At 39.7% G+C, this 13,184-nt stretch overlaps 1 protein-coding gene across 1 annotated transcript in view; it reads left to right on the top strand.

The window, feature by feature from the left end:
* Positions 1-316: 316 nt before the first annotated feature.
* RGS17 (regulator of G protein signaling 17) overlaps positions 317-13,184 on the top strand; it is a 30,522-nt gene continuing 17,654 nt past the window's right edge. Inside the window, exon 1 of the mRNA XM_090280699.1 lies at positions 317-447. Within this exon, the coding sequence (XP_090136825.1) occupies positions 329-447 (119 nt within the window). The 5' untranslated portion in view covers positions 317-328. The remainder of the gene's footprint in view (positions 448-13,184) is intronic.

The raw sequence follows: 13,184 nt of genomic DNA, 5'->3' as shown, positions 1-13,184 counted from the left end.
ATGCTTGAGTAAAGAAGGAAGTTAACAATAAATTTTCAAACATAATATTTACCTTGCCAACTGATTTTGATGATGTGGCAATATTGCTACTAAAATTTTATGTAGCAGATAATGATACAAGTTTGTCCCCAAAGAGCTTCTCTGGAGAACTTTTCACTGGACTGCCAAGGCCTGTTAGTTCTCACCTTTTCTGAACCATCTTCCCAGCCCCCACCCTTTCATTAAGTTATGCTCCCTTCGGGGCAGGCGACTTATCTTTATTGTGACTTTTTTTGGTGCCTTATGTTTTCTCTCTTCTTCCAGCCTACGCGGTACTGAAGCAGCTGAAATGCGCAAAAGGCAGCAGTCGCAGAATGAAGGGACCCTTGCTGTGTCTCAGGCACCTGGAAACCAGAGGCCCAACAACACGTGCTGCTTTTGTTGGTGCTGCTGCTGCAGCTGCTCCTGGTACGTCCTGCGCTCTGTGAGATGCCGCACCTGAGCTAGGGAGTAACGAGGGTGAACGCGATGTCAGGATGTAGGGTCGCGCACGCTTCGCAGTCTGTCTTTCCCTTCCCTTAAAAGTAGGAATTTTCAGAGAACATCACTGATTTCATGCAGACATTTCCAGACGCAACATATATTTCCTCAGAACCTACATTGAAATTGGTAGTAAAGAATGAAAGAAGTATTTTTTACATGTTTTCCTTCATCCACGCTTCTTAAAGATATGGGTAAAAATGAGAGTATATATTTATTTAACAATAAACAATGTTCTCCAATGTTACAAGAACATTACGATGATATTTAATAGTATTGTATGTACCACTCACTATTCTGTTTACATTATATGGTGGTTCGTAGGGTCTTGATCCTTCAGTCACAGAGTCAGAAAACTATGAGTCAGGGTGGCAGCCTCAGCCACAGAGAGATGACAAACGCAGAAAAAGAAGTGCCACAGACTCATGTTGACAGAGCTAAAGGCCAGGGGCTATGCTGGGTGTGAAGGCTAAGTCAGTTAATTAAAAACTCTGAACGGAGAGCCAGAGAATCTGCTTTCCGTGGCGATTTTATCACTGGCAGTCTCTGTGACATTGAAGTTACAATCTCTGCTTTTTGGCTTCCTGGTCGCAAAATGATGAAAAGTTACACAAGTTGGTTCCCCAGGCCCAGTCTCGTGCTAAATGTTCATGATTCAGGCACTTCAAGAAACCTCTTCTGGTTCCACATTTTCCAAGTGCCTTCAAATTAAAAAAAAAAACAGTAGATGCCATGGTCAGGAGCTCAGTTGGTTAGAGAATCATCCAGATAATTCAAGGCTGCATGTTTGATCCCCCATCATATTCAACCAATGAATGAATAAATAAGTGGAACAACATATCAATGCTCCTCTCTCTCTCTATCTCTCTATCTCCTCTCTAAAATCAATAAATTAAAAAGAAAGAAAGAAAAGCAGTAGACATATGCAGATGAGATTTCTCAGGGAGATGTTAGATTAATGGCACTTTCCATACAATCATAAGTTTCGGAATCCTTTAAGATCCAATTCACAAGTGCATCTTCTGTGTTATCGGTGGTTTTCTTGATCTCCCTGATCTATTTCAAAACCCCAAAGAAAGGCCCAAATACTCGTATGGTTTCTACAATTTTCCAACGTCCTTTAAGGTTGTTGCTATGATATGATGGTATGATGTTCTATCATTGTGGCCAAAAGAGAAGATGAAACGTGGCATAGTACACTGCTAAACCTGGTGCTGAGCAAGCTCTGCCCATCTAGAAAACTTTATTTCCAGAAAACCATCAGTTGGAAGATTTAAAGTAGTTTTCATAAATATCAAAAGTATTTCCCACATGATGATTCTTTGTTGGGGAAAGTCATATGTAATTCTCTATTTCAGATGGCGGAAATGGAGTTCTAAAAGAGGGACATGTTTCAATAAAATCATGTAATTTATTTTTCTGTAGCACTCCTAGAGAGATTATGGAGCTCCGGTCTTAATCCATGAAATACAGTGGATTATGACATGGTGCAAATGAGACATCATAGAACAGGGTGGTTCTGAAGTTGAACTGCCTGGGTTCAAATCTCATCCCCATCCGTCACTATCTGCTTGGCCTTCAGCAGGTTACTTAATATCTTCAGATTCCTCATCTGTCACATGACAGCAGTAAGAATCCCTACCTCATAAAGGTTCTGTAAACATTAAATGAAATAAAACATAGAAGAGCTGAGAACAGTGTCTAACACATGTAGGCATGCATTTAATAAGAGCTCACTGAGCTATTGAACATTTCATATTGGAAAAATTAAATCTCTTTAAAGAGGAGCTGGTTTGAAATAAGGTATGTTTAAAATTAGCTCATGGTTATAATACAAAAAAAAGTGTGTTGGAAAGCTATTATTATTAAAATTCTATATAAATCGTCCCAAATACATTGTTACATTGTGCTGAGGATTATATTTCTATTTCTCATTTGTACCATACCATACATACTTCAGTAATTAATATAGGATTTTCTTTACCTACCAGATTTAATTCTGAATTGTTTTAGGATTAAAACATCAAAACAGATTCATTTGCTGTCAAACAGACATTTAGCAAGACTTGCTGTTATTAATTCTAAACATGCACATTAAATAACAGAATATCCCGCATGAGCTCACAAGCATCCAGAGTATCACAGAACACAGACTGTGGATCTAGAACAGGTTTTGGAAGCTGCATTCACTGCATACCTACCTCTAGGTGATGCACCTTCGGACCGCACACACCGGGTGCCTCAGATGAGTGGCCTATTAGTTCTAGAGTATGACCATCAAGGACTGTGATTGTTAGCAATGCATCATGGGTGCCTGAGTCTGGGCTATAAAATGCACAATCTATAAATTTACAAGTCTTCTATATGTGATCAATGAGAGGTAATTTCTACTGTAAACAAGGATGAAAAAATGAAAATTAAACTGTCTTGAACTATGGATGTGATCTCATTGCAAATGAAAATGTCCTTTACACATGCATTTTAAAAATATCGTTATTTTTGTACTGTGAGTGTAGGGGAAAAAAAACCTTGTAAAGGCTTATTAGAGTGAGGGGGGAAGAAAAAGAAAGAAATGTTCTTCAGATTTTCCAGGCTAGGTCAAAGGAGCAGAACAAAAAGAAACACCAAAAAAATGTAATTTAGGGACCAAAAAAAGTTAGAAATCAAAATATGAGTAACTGTCATTTGTAAATAGCAGCAGTTGTCATGTAGATTTTTACCTCCTTTTTAGGAAATAGAGTGCTAGGAAAATATATTTCTATATCTAGTAATAAATATAAATACTTCAACTTAGTCTCACATGTTACGGGTTTTTAAAGCACTCCGGCATTTCCCTCCGATTTGCATTTCCCACTCAGATTTCACTGTCAGCTCCTCTCTGGTTTAAATCCATTCCCTTCTTTATAAAATGATCACTGTGCTTTACTTGGGGGGATGGACAGAGAGTCAGTACATAACTGCTGAATATGTTCAGTTTCCTTCAAAAATCTAAAGAGTTTAGATGTTGTCCACAATGACTGACTGAGCTACTCTGCCCTCTGCCCCTGTCAGCGAGCCCCCGCCTCCCCCAGATCCGTTCCCCTGTCTCCCTTTTCTCCTCACAGCTCTCCATTTCAAGAAGAGAAAACAAGAGAGTGAGCTGTAGGCCATTCAGTCTGTGTTACATGAAGGAGCCATGGAAGCCTGAGTCTTGGCCCTAAGATGAAGTCTGTACATTTGCACATTCTATTGCGTGTGTGAGACCAAGCTATTCCTGAGGTTCAAGGTCGCCACGGTCAAAATTTCATGTTCCTCTTACATCAGGATGCAAACACAGTGATGTCACTCTTCAGACAGTTACTCCTTGGCCCCTTCTTCATGAGAAAGAAACCTCTGAAGGACGTGGGGGCTCCTCACAAAATTGCCATCAGGAAGACGGGGAGAATCGGTGAGGTCATTCTCACAGTGGTACACGAGGTGACACCCTGAAAGTGCCTGTGCTCACAGGAGAACGTGCCTCAAAAATGAGATGAAAGGTAGAGCTTTCAAAACTTATTTTGAGCTTAAAGCTAATTTCCATCAGAGGTTATATTAAAATAACCCACACTATTTTTTTCAAATAAACATCAGAGTTTTTTTTTTTAATAACCCAGACATTTTTTTTTTCCCCAAATAAAGTCTTTAGGTGCTAACCCATCCCTGTTTTAATTCCTCATTGCTCCTGGTGATGTCCTATCAAGCAAGACAGATTCCATGTTCAGTCATAAAAGAATTAGAATTCCAGAGACTTCAACTATCGTCTCTCCAAAATGTTCCCACTGACTTCTCATGCTGCTTCCTGGTGATCAGGGGAAGGTTCTGGGGAGCTGTGGGGCCCAGGTTTTTGCTGAAGACAGCCCTAGGCTCCCCTCTTGCAGTTCCCAGGGGATTGTTCTGTCTGCAGCTATTTTACATATTAGACTTAGCTATAAGCTTTCATTTGGAAAGAAAATAATACCCCCCCAAAAAACACTGGTTCGAAAACGCTGTCCCTGGTTTCACAGAGAAGAAAACTGGAGGCTGGCCTCCCATCTCCTGTCACCATGCCATCCATGATAGAAGTGGGACAGAAGTGCAACTTCCTGATTATCCTGTCCCTTGGTCTGTCCACTTGAAGATGACACTTCCAAATGTTCCATTTCCAGATTTGATACGAACCATTTCCAAAGCTTCTTGTTTTGTCAGCTCTTCAAGAATGACACCAAACACAACTTTTCAGATCAAATCGACAATCTCAGGCACTCGTGTGTCTTGCCTACAATATTTGGCCCAAATCAGATATCCTTCCTTCTTCTCAGGAGAAACTGGTCACGGACTGAATTTAGTCAGTTATCCCGGTGAAAGCTAAAATCGGCTTCCGTTTGAACACATTGGTTGCCGGAGTTCCCAGACCGTGGAGAGCTCTGACTGGGTCAATGTTAAGTGCTTCATAAACATGCCTTCAGTTGGCCCCTCTCTCCATTTTGAACAATCACTTCAGCCTCTATAATTCAAAACTGCAAAAATAACGTCCCATTTTATCCTCTGACGCTGTCACATTTTAGCTCTCTGCCAATGGAAACACTAAGATGCATGCTTTAAAAGCCAAAGGATATTTTTTGGAAGGGAAAACAAATCCACGGCTGCTCCATGATAAAGAAACCACCCTCTGGAAACAAATCTGCTCACACGGGCAGGGAGAATCATTTCATCTGAGGCACCAGTGAACACAGAGTCTCTTCCTACACCTCTCGCCCTCAGAGACCTGATTCCTCTCACATGGGGACATAAGTTAGCTGCGTAGGGCTTCCAAAGTTCTTGTAACTGGATCATCGTAAACACAGAGAATTCTGAATCTCTCTCACACGGCATAGATAAATTCCCTCCATAGCTTCAATAACTTACACAATCCAAGTTACTTTGAAACTCCATTTCACCGTTGCATAGATAAATTTCCTTATTAGGTTTTTATAACTCACCCAAACAAAGACATCTACCAAAACGAACACACGTTTCTCAGGCCATATACACAAAGCCAAAAGGCGGACATTAGGACCATGGATCTTTGATATGTCATGCATCTATTCATTCACTCTTTGCAATTTATTATGGCCTGTTGTAGTTCATTAGCTTTCACCAGAATCTCCCGGCCTCTACATAGGAAACAAACTCTCAGTAATCAATGGCATGTTATATGAATATTGGGTGTTACTCGCCAGGCTATCCTCTAGAAAAGCTTAATATTGAGTTGCCTCTGCCAGGTCTGTGTTGCATGTGACCAGAGGGCTGTTTATGGGAAAACTGCCAGAATTAGAACTCCTTGACCGTTTTCCATTGAAGGCATACCACTGGCACTCTCCTTGACCATGTTTACTGTAAATGCCTATTTTTCTGAGTGTCACATTGCAGTGTTTAGATCAGCAATAGAAAGATAGATGCGAAGAAAAAAGATGAACGTATTATGCCCATTGAGATACACACACACACACACACACACACACACACACACACACACACACATATATGGCAATGAAAGGAATGGAGAAATCACAGATTCAAGAATCTGCAATAGATGAGAAAGAAGATGGAAGGATAACTCCACATCGCTGCTCACGTGGCTGGGTGGATGGCAATTCCATCAAATGGGAAAATGTTAGAGTAGGAGGTTGTTTAGCATAAGATGATGAGCTGGCCTTGCTCTGCAGAGGGTATCCAAGAGTAAGCTGCCGAGATGAATTTGGAACCCACTGGAGAGATTTTGATTGGATATAACAATCTGGGAGCCACTGGTGCGCCATGTACAGGAGACGAGAATGAAGACCTCAAGTGGAGAGCTGGACTGAAGCCTCAGGAAATAGCGATATTTAAAGAGAGACAATGAAAGGGCTGCAAACCCAGAGCACAGAGAAGAGACCTCCAAGAGGTGACACACAAGCACCACAGCAGAATCCAGTTCCATGAAGACGGGACCGACCAACAGTGCAAATATATCAGGGAGGCTGAATGGGGTAAAACATCTTGTCACCTGCCCAGCTAGGAGGTGATCGGTGAACTGTGTGAGAATCGAGCTTCTCCCATGTGTACCAAGAGGAAGAATTTAGAGAGAAAAACTGCAAACAAAACTCTTCACGATTTGTTTTAGGCCAACATACTTTCTTTTGTGATGTAAGTGTGGTAGGTCTATTAAAATATACCTGCTATTTTAGGACATCACTCAAGAACTACCTGTTTTTTTGTCAGATAAGATGGTAAAATCTACTTCTATTGAATATGGAGTTGATTTTTAATAATTCTGCTTAATTGGTTTTATAAATGTTACAATTTCTGGTGCTGTAAAATTCCAATTGTTGGCTAAGCTATCGATGTACTAAATATTAAAGTATCTCGTGTTCAGGAACATGGATTCCTAAGCAGAGAGCAAGTTGCTGCCATCGCTACTTTTTGTATAAAGCGGTATAGCTTATATAAAAGTACAGAACCATTTTAAGCATCCAATTCCATGAGTAATAGTGAAATAATAGTTCCACGTGATCCATTCTAAATAGATGTAGTCTTGCCATACTTAAAGATTACACACAAATTCTAATAATATGTCTTCTTCCTATAAAACCTGTTTCCAAGAGGCAGCATGGGGAAGGGAAGAAACGCAGCACTGGAACCAGACCTGGATGTGGCCAAGTGTCACATTGTATAACTGAGAAACCTTCATCTCTCTGAGCCTCAGTCTCTTTACCTGCAAGATACGAGTAACAATACTGACAATTAGTTTAGGGTTTGGTACACTGTAGGGGCCCCTGAATAATCCTTTATTGATAGGATTTATGTATGACTACTTCATAAGTCTCAGGAAATTACCAGACTTTGTAGAATTTGACCACTGTATGCTTAGCGTGTTCTATTTACATGTTGTCAGTTAATGTAACAGGACCTGTGTCTGCAGTCTATACCCCTAGCCCTTTCCCCCCAGCTTTCACGTTAATGAGCACAGGTATAACTTAGCATTCTTAGAGCATGCACCACACAGCAATAGGGTTCCCAGGGGGTTGTAAGTTCCTTACACACTGGGGTTAAGTTTCCCAGGATCTTTGCCTTCAAGCCCATACATAGTCACACACACAGGAACTGGAAAATACCAGGGGAGGAATGAATGGCTGGATGGGTACATGATCAGATGCTTTTCTGTGTATCCACTACTGCAGGTCCAACTTTTCATTCTGGTTCTTATCATAGGGACACGTGTTAACTAAAACCAGAAGCTGGAGCTCCAACTTAACTGATGCATTTAAAGACTTGGGTGATTCCATGCCATTTTAATAATAGTGTCTACACTAAATAGAAGTCATTTGGCCTTTTTACATCCAAGATATTTGCTTTCCCACAGAAGCATCCACTAGCTTAATTATGATTTACAGGGAAAATTACAGTGGGTTGAAGGAAGAGCTTAAAATAGGATATTAATCAACCTGAGAACTGAAGTAGAAGACTCTGACGATTAGTGTGTGTGATATAAAATGCATCTAAATATCCAGTCCTGTAATTCTTTTAATTTTAAGGGGGGGAAAAAAACCTGTTTATGCCAAATAAAAAAAACTTTAGTTATTTAACTAAATACTGTGGATCCAGCTTTTAACCATGTAATAACTTAAATGCAGTTGGCATTCTAAATCAAATCAATGTGTCTATGAGCCTAAAAATACATGGCCTGGAGTTTAAAGTAAACATTAAATAATTTAATATCAATAGAAAGAGGAAATTTTTGAAATTCATCTTCTCAAACAGAAGCATGTATAAAGGGAAATTGGTAGCAAAGAGAGAGTATGAGAAGATGAAGAGATTTGTCTTCAGTTTCATTGCATCCAAAAAGAAATTAACCTTTACATATATCCTGGAGAGCATCATGCTAAGTGAAATGAGCCAGTCAGAGAAAGATAAGTACCATGTGATTTCACTCATACGTGGTATCCAATGAACAAAATAAACTGACGAACAAAATAGAAACAGAGACATAGACAAGAAAACAGACTGACAGCTGTCAGAGGGGAAGGATTTGGGGGTTTGGTAAAAAATGGTGAAGTGATTAAGGAAAAAAAAAAAGACACAATAGTATGGTGATTACCAGAGGAAAGGGGGGCGGGGGTAGGAGTGGGTATCGGGGAGATAAAGGTGACAGAAGGAAACTTGATTTGGCGTGGTGAATACACAGTACAATATACAGATGATGTATTAGAGAACTGTACCCCTGAAACCTATATAATTTTATTAATCAATATAACCCCAATTAATTCAATAAAAAAATGAAAAGAATGAGATACAACTCAAACTGAAATTGAGATAGCTCTTTTAAAGCAATTTAAATTTAAAAAATGTTTTTTGCCTCTTGCTAGTTAAAAACCTTTTCAAATTAATTTGCTCTTGGAATGTATGACCTAAGTTCCATATTACTCCAGCAAGAGACATTACACTTCAAAACAATTTATTGCTGGAAAGAATAACTACAATGTTACTAGGATTATGCCTGCCTTTAAGCAAACAAACAAACAAAAAAGAAAACAAAAAAAAGAAGTTTTTTTAATTCAAATGACTTGGGGCCAAGGAATACATTTTCTAAATACCAAAAATGGAAATGGCTGTAATTATGCACACCTCTCCATATTGAACTTATCCCCTTCGAGTTTGATTAATTGAATGGCTGTTTTCAAATACCTTAAAAACATATAATTATCAAAACTCCACATACATAAGAATAGATTTTTTTTCCAAATATGGGTAATTACTCCCAGAATTTTTAAAATTATATTTATAAAGGCAACACGGCCATCTAGTGGAAAGATTTTTAATAGCAGGTTACTTAATTTTGAGAGGTTCAAGTTTATGCAATAAAAGTTTAAGTCATATCAGACACTTGTTTTATGACACATGATACATAGTATAGAAGTAGGTGGCATATTCATAGGGGCAACGCTTTTCTGAAACAAGTGCTGTATACGTTTTCAGACAAATTTCTAACCACCACGCTCATCCCCACATGCTCCATTCAAAGCCAAGTTTTACCAAAATGTATACATTAAGGAGAAGAGCTTCGAGTCCCAGGTTGGACTATACCTGCGTTTTGCTATGTGTGAAGTTACGGATGATGCACGTTCACTGCCGCACCTTCTGGTTCCTTTTTTCCACAGTGTGTAGTCTTTTTCTAAGCAGTACATCACTGCTGTTCTTCCCACACCCCCCTCTCCCCAAAGTGACCTGGGCTGCTGGGAGCAAGTTTTACTTCCCAGGGTGGCTCTTTGTAGCAGCAACGCCTGGTCTACAGTCATGCATGGCAGCCCCTCTTGTCTTCCTCTCCCGAGCATTGCTGTCAAAGCCTTCCCCAGCGACTCCTTCCTGGTCACCTCCAGCGGATTCAGAAATTCCTCCTCCCCAGTCTCTGCTGTAGGCTCAGTCCTCCGGGCAGTACCTCCCAGGGACTGATGGCCGAGATGATGCCGGTGCTACGGCATTTGCACTTAATACACCGATTTGTGATAGGTTTGCCCTTTCCAGACATCTAAGCGCAATTGGTGAATGCCAATGCCAACTGGCCCTGACTTGTGTCAGGGATGGGTATTGTGTAAGTCAGCCTCGATGATGGTTTCCTGGTAAACAAAATGGGAACGATTACGTAGTAGCAAATCCCTGCTGACCTTACAGGACTGTTGTGAGAAAGAAGTGGTAAGGTAATGTATGAGGAAGTGTTCTAGAATAATGGCAAGGTAAAAGTCTTTATATCCTCCACTTGAGATTAAAAAAAAATCTCCGGTAAAATTGGAATTGTCATTTTAATATGTAACCAATTGGCCCTCCCATTTAATGAAACACGTGTAATGATGTGCCTTTTGGTCACAAGTTTTGAGTCTTTGCTTTATAACCTCGTGTAGTAGGTCACTACCGTTGTCCCCACTATAAATGAGGAAAATAAAGTGTGGAAAGCCAAAATCATCTTACAGGAGGCATGTTCTAGATTTGGAGTTGGCTCCTTCTTTTCTTGACTCATAACATCACTGCACCTCACTGCTTATTCACGTGTATTGCTCCCACCCTGTCACGTCTGCTCTCTCCATCTTGTCTGACACCTGTGTAGATCATGCCTTTTTTACAACTCCCAGCCTCCACACATTTCCCCTCTACTTGGAATTCCCTTCATTTGTCCGAGTGTTCATCTGGCGAACACCTGCTTCTGGCCCTGCCCAGTTAATGATTACCTCCTCTGCAAAGCCTTCCTCCGTTCTCTCCCGCAAAACTGTAGATGCCGCACCCGGGCCTGCACAATGCCATCTGCATACCTCTGTTGCAGCTCTCACTGCAACGCTCTCTGATGCTTATTTACCTGCCAGAGCACCTCCGTTTCGGAGCCTCTGTCTTGTTGATCTTGAATTTCCAACCCAGGCAATGTTGCATAAACCAGGTGCCTCAGACCTATTTATAAACTGTTGTTGACTATTAAATAAAGCTGATGTATTATTTTACCATGATTTTTTTTTTTGGACATAGGAAAATGGAACAAGTAAAGAATAACCTATCAATTCTTGTTCAGAACCTAAGGGTGTTGATTCCATTTTTGCACTGAGAGATTTGAGGTAGGAGCTATTAAATAAAAAGGAAAAATGGATTTCACAACATGAGAATATTGAAATATTGAATAGTATATGCCTTGCCAATGACAGTGGTTCTTTCTTGAACCCTGATGTCATACTGTTTTAAATTTAATGACCTTATTAATTCCTCAGTTGAGTTTTTGTATAAATGTGTAGTTTTGTGATCATCCTCTATCCCAGAGTCACCATGACTATGGCAAAGTTTTCATCTTACTTGCACTCATTTCAAGGGTTCTTCCTAAGACCCAATTGTGTTTCTTACAAAAGTGGACCGTCTACCACACTAGGACACGCGCATACCCACAATGACAAATCAGTCGGTAAACCAGAATGGGCAGCCAGCAATGGCTTCCCGACCCCGCTATCCAGACGCCCCTGAAAACAAACAAAAAGTCCGTCCATGCACGAAGAAGGCATCATTTCCTTATTTTCTGAAATATACCAAATGTATTTCTCTCCACTTAAGTCGCCGTCCTCAAAAATGTCTAATGCAATTTTAAGTGCTTATTTTCACATATTTCACCTAGGTTATTGGCACTTCTATAAATAGTTAAGCTTTGATTGACTCCCACAGTTAGCATTACATATGCATTCTGTTCTATTTGTGGCTTTAGTTGTTTAAAAAGTAGAAATGTTCGTTTAAAATGTTACAAACATTATAAAAGTAAAAAGTATATGTCTTCACAGGGCCCCTCATTATTGTTAACCTTAATGTTTTCCTTTTAGAGCTTTTCTCAAGCACAGACAGTATGTATATGTTGATCTAAAGCAAATATTTCTTGCAACTTATTACTTTAAAAATCCACTATATTACTAAGAGCAGGACCAAGTGAAAGTGGGGGAAGAAATTAGTCATTCCTAAGACATAAATTGCAAATAGTCTAGTACTAACTCTCCTATCATTTTCTCCTTTTTTTTTCATCTTAAAGCGTCAACATCAGGGGTTCTTGATAATTAAAACTTTGAAACTGATGTTTTGAGAATAGCACTAAAGGACAGTTGATTAACAGGTCACTTGTTGATTGTTAAAGGTTAGTTTCTTTTGTGTCCAATATTAAATCAAGAAATGGAGCAAAGAGTGAATAGTTAAGCACTTATTAAACAGCTATTTTAAGTTGCTTTAGTACATATGTGTGTCCCTATTTTACCATCTGTAGAAACGAAAGATATAAACACAACCCAATATTTCATAACGATCACTAATATGGTGGCATGTGGGATGTTTGTAAATATCACAGAAACAGATAGAAGAGCCAGAATTCACATTCAGAAACTTGTCAATCATGCATGTAGATTCCAGATTTGTTGCTGTACAGCAAACACAATGGCGAAATTTTTTTTTCAAAGTTGTTGCATAAAATGGAAAATACTTGCATGAGTGTGTCCCACTGCATTTGTATGGAAGTGTAACAGAAGTAAAATTTTAATTTTATTATTTAATCATCAAATGCAAGCTCTTTTTATAGTCTTTTTATAGTACCTTCCTATGTGTGTACACACACACATATAAGCTCAGTAAAGCTTGGCAGAAAGAGTATTAATTTTCTATTTAAATATGTTCTTTCTAGAATTTATCAAAATTTGCATACTTTGTACATTTGGCATCATTAATTTCTCCCAGGAAACTTCGCAGAATATTGTCAGACTCCTCCCACCCACTTTAGCATAATTATTGGAAATGCATCATCAGATTCCAGGGAAGTGCTCTAGCCAAAGACACTTTGAGAAGTTAGCGACTCTCTTCTGACCACACACTTGACCTAAGCGTGCAGCCACACCGAGGACTGAGGTTTCCTGGGCTCGCTCAGTCTGCAAACACATTCGCAGCACCTACATGCGGGGACACAAGCAATTGTGTGCTCTCTCTGAATCCCCTTCACGGTGTTCCCCCATGGTGACCCTACACTGAAGGGCATGCTGCCTCCCTGCAGAGCAATGACTGTGTATTTGAGCTGTAGTTTCTGCTCCCCAGACTTCTTTGGGTCACACCACTGCTGTGGAGGTTTACTCTTCTTTCCATGGTTCTACAACAGGACA

The sequence above is a fragment of the Furipterus horrens genome, unplaced genomic scaffold (assembly GCF_987537825.1).
Source record: "Furipterus horrens unplaced genomic scaffold, mFurHor1.1.pri manual_scaffold_6, whole genome shotgun sequence".
NCBI classification, from domain to species: domain Eukaryota; kingdom Metazoa; phylum Chordata; class Mammalia; order Chiroptera; family Furipteridae; genus Furipterus; species Furipterus horrens.
Note: the sequence above shows the minus strand (reverse complement) of the source record. Positions and strands in the feature narration are given on the sequence as shown.